This window comes from Elephantulus edwardii, unplaced genomic scaffold (genome assembly GCF_000299155.1).
Source record: "Elephantulus edwardii isolate Elephantulus edwardi_28Jun2011 unplaced genomic scaffold, EleEdw1.0 scaffold00044, whole genome shotgun sequence".
Taxonomy (NCBI): Eukaryota; Metazoa; Chordata; class Mammalia; order Macroscelidea; family Macroscelididae; genus Elephantulus; species Elephantulus edwardii.
Window position 1 is genome coordinate 9,337,259 of NW_006399794.1, and position 13,191 is coordinate 9,350,449.

General features: G+C 48.0%; 2 protein-coding genes across 4 annotated transcripts; one reads left to right on the plus strand and one right to left on the minus strand.

The window, feature by feature from the left end:
• Positions 1-5,895: 5,895 nt before the first annotated feature.
• On the minus strand, positions 5,896-6,556 carry TIMM10B (translocase of inner mitochondrial membrane 10 homolog B (yeast)). Its single transcript, XM_006885460.1, has 3 exons — positions 6,530-6,556; positions 6,243-6,338; positions 5,896-6,072 (listed from the first exon to the last, which is right to left on the minus strand). Exons 1-3 carry the CDS (start codon positions 6,554-6,556, stop codon positions 5,896-5,898), a joined length of 300 nt encoding a protein of 99 aa, XP_006885522.1.
• A 91-nt stretch (positions 6,557-6,647) lies between these two features.
• On the plus strand, positions 6,648-11,213 carry ARFIP2 (ADP-ribosylation factor interacting protein 2). Of its 3 annotated transcripts, XM_006885463.1 has the most exons (7): positions 6,785-6,849; positions 7,664-7,764; positions 8,008-8,104; positions 8,706-8,824; positions 8,976-9,197; positions 9,727-10,059; positions 10,454-11,213. In XM_006885463.1, exons 2-7 carry the CDS (start codon positions 7,666-7,668, stop codon positions 10,607-10,609), a joined length of 1,026 nt encoding a protein of 341 aa, XP_006885525.1. In that variant the 5' UTR covers positions 6,785-6,849; positions 7,664-7,665; the 3' UTR covers positions 10,610-11,213. The 3 variants fall into 3 exon arrangements, with proteins under 3 accessions (XP_006885524.1, XP_006885525.1, XP_006885523.1); XM_006885462.1 differs by lacking the exon at positions 7,664-7,764 and having other exon boundaries at positions 6,648-6,849; positions 10,454-10,909; XM_006885461.1 differs by lacking the exon at positions 6,785-6,849 and having other exon boundaries at positions 7,666-7,764; positions 8,008-8,126; positions 8,614-8,824; positions 10,454-10,609.
• The last annotated feature ends 1,978 nt before the right edge of the window (positions 11,214-13,191 follow it).

Below are 13,191 nucleotides of genomic sequence, written 5' to 3' on the forward strand. Positions count from 1 at the left end.
CGGACGACCCATTTTGTCACACAGGCGTCGTGGCCAGAGAGGACAGCGAGGCGGGTGTGGCACCTAATAAACTCTACTAGCATGTTTTCTGAGTATTACCTGTCATGCTACTATGAAAACACCCAACTGGGCTAAATCCCAACTGGTTGATGGGTGCAGACTTACACAGCTTAGATAGGAGGCTCTTGCATCTTGACAAAAGTATGATAAAGTGGTGACAATGGAGATGAAGAGCTCTGGAGATAGAGTGGTTAAAGCACTCTAATCTAAAAGGCTGGTTGGTGGTTTGAACCCACTAGTCACTCCACAGCAGAAACATGTGGCATTCTGCTCCCATAAAAAGATTCCATCCAGCTTTGGAGATCCTATGAGGCTGTCCTACTCTACCCTACAGAGCTGTTGAGTTGGAATGGAATTGGTGGCAATTGATTTGCCTTGTTTATTTTTTTGTTTAAAACAGGTCCTACAAAGAGAGAGCAAATAAAAAGAATAATTTGATCCAGATGAGGGCTTTCAGGTGCTCACTGATCTATGTATAGTAAGAGAAGAGGATATTAATGAGATTCTAATGAAAAGCATATTTAAATCACTGGCAGAAGGTAAAAAGTTAAATGTGCAGACTGATTTTTTTCCCCTTCTTTTGATAAAAACCTTCCTTTGGTTATGTCAATAGTAAATGAAACTGAAAAATCACACATTCAACAAATATTTACCAAACACATTTTATGTGCCAGTCACTATGGTAAGCAGCACAGACATGGACTCTGCCCTCATGAGAAATGTAGCTACAAACTAGCAAGGTTGCTCTTTAGAGGCAAAGCTTTGTGTCACATTACTTCATTATGGTTTAAGAGGAACTAACTTTGGAAAAGAACATGATGGAGGGTCAGCAAAGGAGAAGACGACCCTCAATGAGTTGGATTGAAAGTGACTGCATGAATGGAAATCCAAAGTCTCTGTAAAACATTCATTTAATAATAATAAAAACAAATGACTGCAATAGGCTCAGAGTAAGTTAGAGATGATGAGGATGGTGCAGGATTGGACAGGGTTCAGATCTGGTATTGATAAGATTATGAGTTGTACTGATACTATTATGAGTTGTGCTCATTATGGGACATACCACCAACTACTCATATGCAAGTTCAAGCTGAAGTGAAGAAAATGAAATCTAAGCCACGGGAACCAAAATTTGATCTTAAAGTCTACCCACTAGAATTTTAAAACCATCTCAGGAACAGGTTTGAGGACTTGAGCACCAGTGCACGTAGACTAAATGAGCTCTGGGAGGATATAAAGAATATCATCCATGAAGAATGCAAAAGATCATTACAAATACTGAAGAGGAAGAAAAGACCAAGATGGATGTCAGATGAGACTCTGAATATTGCATTAGAGTGCTGGGAAGCCAAAGGAAGAAATCAAGAATTAAAGAGCTGAACAGAAAATTTCAAAGGACAGCTTGGGACTACAAAGCAAAATACTGTAATGAAATGGGCAAAGAGCTGGAGTCAGAAAATCAAAAAGGCAGAACTCGCTCAGCATTTCTTAAGCTGAAGGAGTTAAAAAACAAATTCAAGCCAAGAGTGGCAATACTTAAGGATGCTTTGGGTAGAGTGTTAAATGATCCAAGAAGCATTAAAAGAAGATGGAAGGAGCATACATTCACTGTACCAGAAGGAATTGGCAGACAAAGAATTTCATGAAATAAAGTATGAACAAGAAAGACCAGCTGGCCTAGTGAACTGAAAGCGATGCTACCAAGCCAAAGGTGGTGACTCTAATCCGGGGCCCTAAGACCTGTTTTTCATTGTTTTTGTTCAGTCTTCGAGGCCGTATAGCCCTGGCGTGTCCACTTGCCGTACAGAGGTAACTTGTGGTCGCTGTGAAGCTTAACATTGTTGACACTGATGTGTCTAATGCGATAATGGTTATCCATGGTGGACAGTGTTTGGTGGTGCTCCCCGGTTGAAACAAGCTTAGAAGCAGGAGTGGAATCCACTTTTGAAGGATGGAAGTCACGCATGCAAGTGTCAAGGGCTTTCATTCATAGGGTCACTATGTGTTGCCTAGGACTCCAGGGCATTTAACAGCACAACAACAATGTACGAGCAAGAACCTGTGGTGATGAAGGAGGAAGTTCAAGTTGCCCTGAAAGAATTGGCAAAAAACAAGGGTCCAGGAGTTGATGGCATACCAATTTACATATTTCAACAAACAGACCCTGCCCTGGTTGTGCTCACTAAGTTGTGCCTAGAAATCTGGAGGACAGCCAGCTGGCCAACTGACTGGAAGAAATCAGTTATTTGTTCCCATTCCAAATAAAGGTGACCCAACAGAGTGCAGAAATTATCGAACAATATCATTAATATCACATGCAAGCAAGAGTCTGCTGAAAATTACCCAAAAACAACTGGGGCAACACGTCAACAGAGAACTGCCATATGTGCAGGCTGGATTTAGAAGAGGTCGTGGTATTAGGGATATTATAGCTAACATTCCTCTACGTCGTTTAGCCCTGGTGTGTCCACTTGCTGTACAGCGCAGTAACTTGTGGTTGCTGTGAGGCTGAACACTGTGGCACCAATGTGTCAAATGTGTTATGGCTGGTTGCCCAAGGCGGACAGTGTGGGGTGGAGCTCCCCAATTAAAACAAGCTTGGAAGCAGGAGTGACATCCACTTCCCTAATAGCTTGCCTCCAGAAACCCTATGAACCTGGAAAGAGGATGAAAGACACACAAACGTTGAGGACTCTCCTTCATAGGGTTGCTATGAGTTGCCTGCAACTTAACGGCACTTAACCACAGATGGATCTTGGCAGAAAACAGAGAGTACTGGAGGAATGGTCTGTGTTTCATTGACTATGCAAAGGCTTTTGACTGTGTGGATCACAAGCTATGGCTGACTCTGAGAATCGGAGTCCCAGAACATTTGATTGTGCTAATGCGAAACCTATACTTTGACCAAGAGGCAGTCGTTAGAGCAAGGAGACACTGCATAGTTCAAAATTGGGAAGAGGGTTGCCCAGGGATGCATTCTGTCTCCATACCTTTTCAATCTGTATGCAGATCATCTGGGACGCTGAGCTGAAAGAGAAATGTGGCATCAGGACTGGAGGAGGATTCATCAACAACCTGCATTATGCAGAAGACACAACCCTGCTTGCTGAAACTGAGGAGGACCTGAAGCACTTGCTATAGGTCAAGGTCTGCTGCCTTCAATACAGTTTCAAGCTCAACATCAAGAAAACAAAGATTCTCACCATTGGGCCAACTGGCAGCATCAGTATGGATGGTGAAGAGATTTAGATACTTAACAGTTTTCGTTTGCTTGGCTCCACAATCAACACTCTTGGAACCAGCAGCCGGGAAATCAAGAAATGAGCTGCGTTGGGAAAGCCAGCTGTCAGGGACCTCTCATAAATGTTGAAGAGCAACGTCAGGCTGGAGACTAAGGTGTGCCTGATCCAGGCTATAGTCTTCGCAATTGCATGCTATGCATCAGAGAGCTGGACAGTGACTAGGGATGATAAAGAATTGATGCCTTTGAGCTGTGGTGCTGGAAGAGTGTTGAATATACCATGGACTGCTAGAACAAACAGGTTTGTCCTGGAGAGGGTGAAGCCCAGCTGCTCCTTGGAGTCAAGGATTCTAAAGCATCATTTGATATACTTTGGGCATGTTATAAAAGAGGGACCAGTCCTTGGAGAGAGACATCATGTTTGGGAGAGTGGAGGGACAGCGCAGGAGAGGAAGACCCTTGAAGAGATGGATCGATTCTGTGATTGGGGTGGTGGGAGTGTGTTGGAGACTGAGAATGGAACAGGATAGAGCAGGGTTTAGGGCTCTTGTACACTGGGTCTTTATGAGTCACAAGCGACTCAACAGCACATAACAAACTTTCTGCTATGTAGAAGGGAATGTCTGTTTCATGGATGGTTATAAGGTTTTTGCTTGTGGTACCTAACAGTTTTTATTTTCTCTGTGAAAAATGAAGCAGTTACCTTATGAGGGGAAAACTGAAAGTGGAGTGAGGTAGAGAGCAGCTGTTGTGTACCTTAAGAGTTGGAACCTATCTATATAGGTGACTCTCTGGCGAGTTCTCAGAGGCAGTTAATAGCCCAGGAGGAGACTGCCCATCCTTCTCCCATGGAGCAGCTGGTGGCCTTGCACAGCTTCTTATCACTAGGCCACCACAGCTCCCTAGAGAACAGAAAAGGTATAAAAGAATTGTCATAGTGATTAGAAAAACTAAAGGAGCATTAGTTTACTCAAGTTGTAGACCATAAATTTTTAGTGGCATTACATATTCTCCATTCTAACTTGAAAGGAAAAAGCTGGATAGAAAGGAGTTAAGCAAGATTGGGATGAAGTGAAATCTCAAACTGTTGAATAATGAAATTCCACAATGATAGCAATAAATGGAGATACTGGAATTAAGAAGCTGTAGGAGAGATCCTGAAAACATGTGAAGGAGTGACAGAACTAGTTAAGACTAGAGACAAGGGGTGAAATGAGATAACATTATCAGAGGTCCTGAAGATTTGGATTTATCAATTTGTTGGGATTTTTTTTAGCCTCTTTGGCACTATTCTTTGTCAGTGTTTATCTGTTGATTTCGGCCTTGGCTGCTAACAAATTGCCTTCTACTTCTCCATCGAATTCCTCTCCCTCAACTCTGGCTGTATTACAAAGTATGCCCTTCTGCCCTCAAGTGTTTCCATTTGTGGCTGCTCCCCAACACAAGCACACAACACAGACTTGTTTAAACATTTTATTGCTATTCCTGAGAAGACAGGAAATAAGTATCCCAGGGAAACTATATAAGTCCTAAATCCTTTCAAGTTTCATCTCTGCTTGGTGTCTACTGACTTCATAGGAGATAGAAGCCCTGTATTGTGGTTTCAGTTTTTTTTGTTTTTTTTTTTATTTATTGGTCTTATTGCCTGCCTTCTCAAGACTTGGCAGAATCCTTTAAGATATAGTCCATGAAAAAAAAGTTCTCATCAACAACCTGTGTTATGCAGATGACACAACTTTGTTTACTGAAACAGAAGAGGACCTGAAACATTTGCTGCAGAAACTCAAGGACTGCAATCTCCAAAATGGACTGAATCCTATGCAGCGTGCAGGAGCAATAATTTTGTAAATTATTACCTAACTTGGGAGGGACTGGAAAGCATATATTGAGTGAACTAACGCAGTCAAACAAGGATAAATATTGTATAAAACCATTATTGTAGGAAAATTATAAGGATCCATGAGGGCTGGGAGAGATTGGAAGCAGAGGGGTGAGGATGTGAAGGAGGGCTGTACAATATGATGGGGGTGGGTGAGGGAAATTGAAAGAATCTGTTCTTGAAAACAATGTCTTCAAAGTTTGTAAATAAACTAGTGTAAAATTTAAAAAAATAATAAAATGACAAAAAAAATATAAAAAAAGAAAAGAAAAAAAGTTAAGAAATACTATATACTTGTTCACAAGTAAGCCATTTAAGTCTCAAGGTCATAAGGACATTTAGACAGGGCTTGCATTTTCTGGCATCTGGGCTAGAACTAACTTTGTGTCCGCTAGTAGCAACCTTAAAATTGTACCCACAGACCCTGCTTTAAGCAAAGGCCTGGGGATACTGAAGTTGTCCTTCTGTACATAATAGGAAACCTATTGGTAGCCAAAGTTGAAGCTAATCAATATGCACCAACTAGCAGAATCAAGCATGTTGCCAGTAAGGTGGGCTCTCTCACCAGAAAAACTAAACACAGTAAAAACGCAGCTTTATTAGCTCCAGGAAAGGGAGCAGCCACGCCTCGTTTTCTCTGTACAGGCTCGACGCACACTAAGGTCCATAGGTTCATTCGATGGGAGGGTCCCTCCTCTTCAAGAGTGGGAAGGAGCTAGGTGCCGGATGAGGCGGCTCCCGGCTGTTCAGCAGAGACCCCCGGCCCAGCCGAGGCAGCCTCATAATCCGCGATGCGGCGCTGCACCAAGGCAGGCATGAGCTGCACATAAGCAGCCATAAGACGGTGGTTGGAATGGATCAGCTTCCCTGCACAGTTGTGCAAACAGGCCTCCTAAAGAAAGAAGACAAGGGGGAAGAAGGGGCCCAAAAGACCCTCTCCCTCCTTACCCATCCATCCTCGAGGTGAAGAGCGGAATGGCCAGAGCCAGAAGAAATGAAGGGCGAGGAGAGGGATGTCGCTAACTTTAGGATCAAGGATAACCTCCTTACTCAGTCCCCCACCTCCTCGGCGTCCAGGGCTCGGTGGTGCAAGCTGGGCACGCAGCGCTGGAAGCAGAGTTCGGTCATCCGATTGTAGACCAACAGGAAGTCTCGCAACTGCAGGAAAAGGAACTCAGCGGTAAGAGGGTCTCACCCTCCGCTCAGGTCCCACCTTCTAAGGTTGCCCTGGGTGGCGCACCTGGGCCGCGCGTTCCCAGCCCTCGGACGCCCGACCCTTTAGGGTACCCACGATGTGGACTAGTATGAGAGCTCAAAGGACAGCCTGGAGCGGCTGAGTTTCCACTCACATTTCTCAGTTGCTGCTGCTGCTCCATGGCGCCCCAAGCGCACGCTCATACCACTTCCGGGGCAGTTTGGAAACACCCCGGAAGTGATCTCCGGCGCTCACCAAGGACTGGGGGGTTGGCTCAAGGCTCTCCCTGCCCCCTACGGGTAACGTCACCTCCGCCCTTAGATCCTGCGACGTGGCCGGCTTCTTATGCCCTGGAGAGCACGTCACTTCCGCCGAGTCCCTGACCTGCTCCTAGGATCGCGACGGGAACTGGAGCCCGAGGTCCCCGTGCGGCCGGGGCCTGGCGCCCTAAGGGGAAGAGCGGCCCGGCCCGAGGTGAGAGCAGCATACCTGGGTGAGAGGGAGTTGAAGGCACACACTTATCCAGAGGGCAAGACACCCCAGAGCCCTGGGGAAGGATGGGACACACCTGATGCCCAGGTGATTGGGGGGGGGGGGCGGGGACACACACCTGGGAAGACAGAACTGACTTTGGAAGGTGTAAACCTATGCCCTGGGAAGGAGAGGCTTCTACCAGAGGCGGGGACCGTACACCAGCTGCTTCAACTAAGGCCTGATGAGGTGGGCCCAGGGAGGATGAAGAGTTGCAGGGATTGGAGGAAGGGGAGACCACTTGAAAGAAGGAGTAGGAAAAGCCAGGCAATTGTAGGACGTACCTGGAGGGATGGTGAGCACCTGAGGCCGGGGAAGAAGTTAATCTCCTGGTGGGAGGGGGGGAGGACCGACTGAATGGGATAAGCTCTGAGACAGCTTGGCCTTTATCGCTTTGTTTACTGCTGTCTTCCTAGGGCTTCAGGTTGTGCCTAGCATAATGCAGGTGCTCGTTTAACGGCTGAATGCATGAATCCATAGTCCTGATGGGCTGGGGAGGTTATGAGGGGACACCTGAAAGGCCTGGGTGTGCATGTATTAAAGTACACATATTGGTCGGGAGAAATACGTGTGTCTAACGAAGGAAAGGCGTGCTGGCTGAACCCAGAACGTTCTTGGTGCTGGAGACAACCTCTTAAACCTCAAAAATGGCAAGAGAGGTTTTCCTCTTCTAGAGTGCTGGCCCGCTTCCAAAACCACCTGTGTTGGGCTTTGCAGGGCCCTGGGGTGGAGACTTTGACTCCAGTCCCCGCCCCAGCCATGACGGACGGGATCCTTGGAAAGGCAGCCACAATGGAAATCCCCATCCATGGGAACGGTGAAGCTGGGCAGCTTCCTGAGGACGATGGGCTGGAGCAGGTGTTTCTCTTTGATTCTTGTCCTAATTGAATCCCAGCTTGTAAACTCTTAGCTTTTATGCTGTTCCAGTAGCCTTCCTGTAACTTACTGAACTTCCCTCAATCTTTCTGTAATTCTTTATTCTGATTCTGTGTAGATAACCCTTGCTCTTTCTAAGATGCTTCAGTCCAACCTTGTTTGCACTCCCAAAATGATTGAACTGTCCCCTTTGTTCCTGAAGTCTCCTTCTTCTCTGGCCTGTAGGATCTCCAGCAGGTGATGGTGTCAGGACCAAACCTGAACGAAACCAGCATTGTGTCTGGTGGCTATGGGGGCTCTGGTGATGGACTCATCCCCACAGGTATGAATGCTTCGAGACAGAAGCTTGCTGGGGACAGGAATGGTTCTGGAGACCTTAGAATATGTTTGGGGAAAGTTGAATTATGTTTAGAGGTCATGGGAACTCCTGGTCCAGGGTCAGCTCCTAGTGTTGACTATCTGATGCCACTTAGCCCCTCACACACAATCATTCATTATCTTTTCCCTGCTGTCACTACCTGAGCCAGATTAAGAGAGTTCACATGAGGTCCCTGCTCTGGATTTTAAGACTGATTTGGAACTTGTGAAGCTTCTCAGAGTTTTACTTCAGAGTCTAAAATTTCAGTGACTAAACATGGACTGAATCTCACAGAGTAGCATTCTACCTGGGATAATTCAGGTCCTGTTAGCAAAGCCTGCCATTCTTAAAACATCATAAGGTAGCTAGAAGAACTCAGGGATATATGCTGAGATTTAGGTCTTGGGTTGCAAAATATTAATTCCTCATAATGAGTAGGGCAATCTATGTCTCAGCCTTCTGCTTCAGGGAAGTCACTTCATATGCTGGGAGGGAAGCATGAATAGGCTACAAAAGTGTCTATTGTTTCTGAGAGAGGCTGGTGTCAGAGAACTTGATCCTTTAGGGTCTGGCCGCCATCCGTCTCATAGTGCCACTCCCACTGGCCCTGGAGATGAAGTAGCTCGGGGCATTGCTGGAGAGAAGTTTGACATCGTCAAGAAATGGGGCATCAACACATACAAGGTGGGACTCATATATATACACCTCTTCTAGTCCCTGAACTCCCCTAGGTACATCTTCCCCTTCTTCCTAGACCCTGATGTCCCATTTATGGCTGCTACCAGGAACCTGGGGGTGCTAGGGTCTCTGACATATTCCCCCACTTCCCAATCAGTGCACAAAGCAGCTGTTATCAGAGCGATTTGGCCGAGGCTCTCGAACAGTGGACCTGGAACTAGAGCTGCAGATTGAATTGCTGCGTGAGACGAAGCGCAAGTATGAGAGTGTCCTGCAGCTGGGCCGGGCACTGACAGCCCACCTCTACAGCCTGCTGCAAACCCAGCATGCACTGGGTGACGCCTTTGCTGACCTCAGCCAGAAGTCCCCAGAGCTTCAGGTGCCTCAGCTAGGCCAAAGAGGGGGAGGACTGGGCCCGGGCCCTCCCAGGCAGTCACCCCTCAGCCTCCCTCCCTCCCTCCTGCAGCCCACAGGGAGAACCCCTCCAGGGTGGGCCCAGCCCTGCCCCCAGCAACACTCACCTGTGGAGGCAGCTTAAGGGTTTGTACAGAGGCCCAGAAGTTGGAGGGGTTGGGGGAGGACACCTCACAAGTAACCCTTTCTGCGTTGGCAAGAGTGCCTATGATATTTGGCCTAATTGGAGCCCTTTCCCTGCCTGCTGCACTAGCTCTTCCTGGTCATTTCTATGAATTTATTTGAGAAACTCCCCACCCTTCATATTGCTACCCCCAGGCATCCTCAGGGTGGCCCCACTTTGTGTCTCAGAGAGCCTTGCTGGGGCAATCTTTGGGTCTTCCAGTGTAATTTGATGTCATTTTCCTCCATGGGGAGGAGGGGACTCAAGGGCCCTACTGCTCCAGTCAGGCAAGAACAGTTAGTCACAGCCTGTGTCTGCGTTTTGCCCTCAGGAGGAATTTGGCTATAATGCAGAGACACAAAAGCTTCTGTGCAAGAATGGGGAGACGCTGCTTGGGGCTGTGAACTTCTTTGTCTCTAGCATCAACACATTGGTCACCAAGACCATGGAAGACACACTCATGACTGTCAAACAATATGAGGCCGCCAGGCTAGAGTATGATGCCTATCGGACAGACTTAGAAGAGCTGAGCCTAGGCCCTCGAGATGCAGGGACACGGGGCCGACTTGAAAGTGCCCAGGCCACATTCCAGGCCCATCGGGACAAGTATGAGAAGCTTCGGGGAGACGTGGCCATCAAGCTCAAGTTTCTGGAAGAAAACAAGGTGCCAACCCCACCCCTTGACCTGAGCCCACATACCTATCTGTGATAGAACTTTCACTCACCTGAGCTATATTGAATCAGGAAATGTAGCCTGGTCAAGGAGTTGCTTAGAAACTCCCTCAATGCCTGGGTCTTGCCAGGTTATCCTCCTCCCAGTTCCTGGCCCTATTCTGTTAGAGGGTTTGACTACTGGTTCTGGGAACATAACTTGGGATGGGGTGGGGGGCGGGGAATCACCCTTGCGTTTCTCCCATCAGATTGTTTCTCCTCCTTTAACTTTTAAAGCATTATCAGAGCAGAGTCCAAGTGCCCCTAGTTTGGGCCCAGGCTCAGGCTCATTGCCCTTGAAAGAGGGTTTATGAGTCCAGCCTTAGCTGACCCTGCTGGGCCCCCAGATCAAGGTGATGCACAAGCAACTGCTGCTGTTCCACAATGCCGTGTCCGCCTACTTTGCTGGGAATCAGAAACAGCTGGAGCAGACCCTGCAGCAGTTCAACATCAAGCTTCGACCACCAGGAGCTGAGAAACCCTCCTGGCTAGAGGAGCAGTGAGCTGCTCACAGCTCAACCTGGTTATCAAGAAGGACATTGGGAGGGGCAGCCCCAGGGTTGGGGAGATTGGACATAGGACATCCCCTGCCACCTGCCCTCTGGCTTGGGCTCCCTCTTCCTGGCTGGTGCCTGACACCAGTTTTGCCCAAGCTGCTGTAGGGAGGGGACCAGCAGGCCCAGCAGCTGCCACCCTGTCCTATATACTCCTGGCCACTGGGCTACATTCCCAGAACTTTTCCTTCCACTTCATAGCCAAAGGCTATGACAAAATCACTCCCTGGCCAATGGCATCACTCCTCAGGCCTATACCCAGTTCCTGGGGTCTGCCCCTTGACCAATGGCAGAACCTCAAAAGGCCCTGTCAACCAGTGGCAGCTCATCGTGGGCTCCTCTGGACCAATGATGTTGCCTCCAATATCCTTTGTCCCTCCTCTATGCGTGCCCATTGCAGAGAAGGGGACTGGGACCAAAGGGGTGGGGATAATGGGGAACACCCATTTCTGGCCTTGCATCTGAACGGGCCTCCCCCCAACCTACCTGGTTTAATTGTGCTTAGAGCCCTGGAAGATTGGGGTCTAGCACTAGGAATAAACCTTTCATAAAAGCAGGCGCAGTGAGGTCAATTTGTGGGGGCTCCAGAAGGGCGGGCTGAATGGAGATGTGGTTAGCATAATAACAGTCCAGAGAAGCTAGACCCAGACAACTAAAGTCCCAGGTTTCAAGAACTCATAACATGTCTGAAGGACTATCTGGCCCCAACCCAGCTGGAGCCAAAACCATCTGCCCTGTAGTTCAGCACCATGATAACCATGGATCTTTAGGGCTTATGGTCCAGAATGGGCTGGCCACGATGCATTCGTTCATAGCAGAAATATTACTGGGTGCTTTTATTTGTCATGAGCTCTACTATACCATGGGGACACATCATTGAATAAAACAGTCCCTGCCCACAGTGCTCACGACCTGGTGAGGGATGGAGACAAGTAACCTGGCAACTACACAGTGGGAAGTCCTAGGATACAGGAGCCACGGGAGCTGGGAGGAGGGGAAACTAGCCTGACCTGGGTAGACATGGGGGTTGTTAGCTTGGAAAGAGACATGAAGGGTGAGTAGGCTATAACCAGGCAAGGAGTTTGGGGGGGGACATCTTGGGCAATGGAACCATGGCATAAAGTCATTGAGTAGAAATCAGGAAGGCTTAGAATTGAGAAAGGAAAGAGGAGTGACTAGAATGAAATAAGGTGGTAAGAGGTCAAGCTGGGCCCTTTGACCTTTTTGTTATAAGAAGCTTTGAAGAATTTTAAGCATACATACGCAAAGGAAAAGTCTAGGTTTGAGGAAAGTATCCCTGAAGGTAAAGCAGTGTTAACTACCTCATTCTGGGTACTATAGCAAAGTCTAACCCTAACCAGAACTCCAAATGGAGCTCAAGTTCTTGCATGCTGGGACAACCAACTGGAATACAGGTGGCAGTGTGAGAAGTTGGGGCAGTTGCAGTCTCCCCTGCAGCACCCAGGTGTGGAGCAAGAAAGTTCCCTAACTAACATCAACTCCATGTGCCTTTGGTCAACAAGTGATCTAGAATCCACATTCTTCCCTATCTCTCAAGGGCTGAAGAAAGGGAACAGTCCTGTCAGCCGATTCTTGTATCATGGAGGTAGGTCCCTGTGGGTCTGAGAGTGTTCATTGTCAATAGCCGCTGCAGCTCCACAGGCCTCATGGGTTTGGGCAACCAGCAGTCATCTGGAATGCAGTATTTTACGCGGAGGTCAACACAAGACAGCATTTTGTGGCCTACTGAGAACTTTGTGTGAATCGCTGAGCCTGGAAGCGAGGTTCCAATCCTGACTGCCATTTCCAGCCGGGTCACAGTGATCATGGGGAGTGCCAGGGGAGTGAGTGCCTGTTTCTCACGTCGTAATATAGGGTTAATAAAAGCTGCTACCTATTAAGAGTTATGAGTATTGAGATAACATTTTAAGTGATCTGTCTTATGTGTGTTAAGCACGCATTCCTTGTTAACTGCTGTTTTAGCAATTTTTATTATTTTCTACCTGGATAGCTTTTACACAATTCCCAGAATCGCCCTGGGCCTCAAATGAGGAGGGAGTTGATGAAGGTTAGAACCTTGATTTTTCACTTTGGGGCTTCTGAGGAAGAGGCTGGCTCCTAGAGCTAATTCTGAAGCCGTTTTCTCCCAGGGCTCAAGGCCAGTCCTTCAGCCCCTGAGAGAGTGCAGAGGTACGGACAGTCCCTGTCTCCCCCGCTCAGCAAAGGCCACACTAGGATGTTCTGTGGGAGTCACTCACTCCCACCACTCCCTCCCCGCTAGAAAGCTGGGAAGGATGCCTCCAGGCAATCCGGAAGGTTCCAAAAGCCCCTGCTTCCCAAGCAGCCTTTTCAGGATCAAGCTTTATCCTAGCTCCTGAGACCAAATATACCACCCCTCCACTCGAGCCCTTCGGAGTTGGAGGCAGCTGGCGGGGAGCTGGGAACCGGATCACCTGCTCCACAACACAGCGCAAGTGCTGACTGAGGCAGCGCCCGCCGGGGCAGGAGCTTCGGGAGGCGGAGGGAGACTG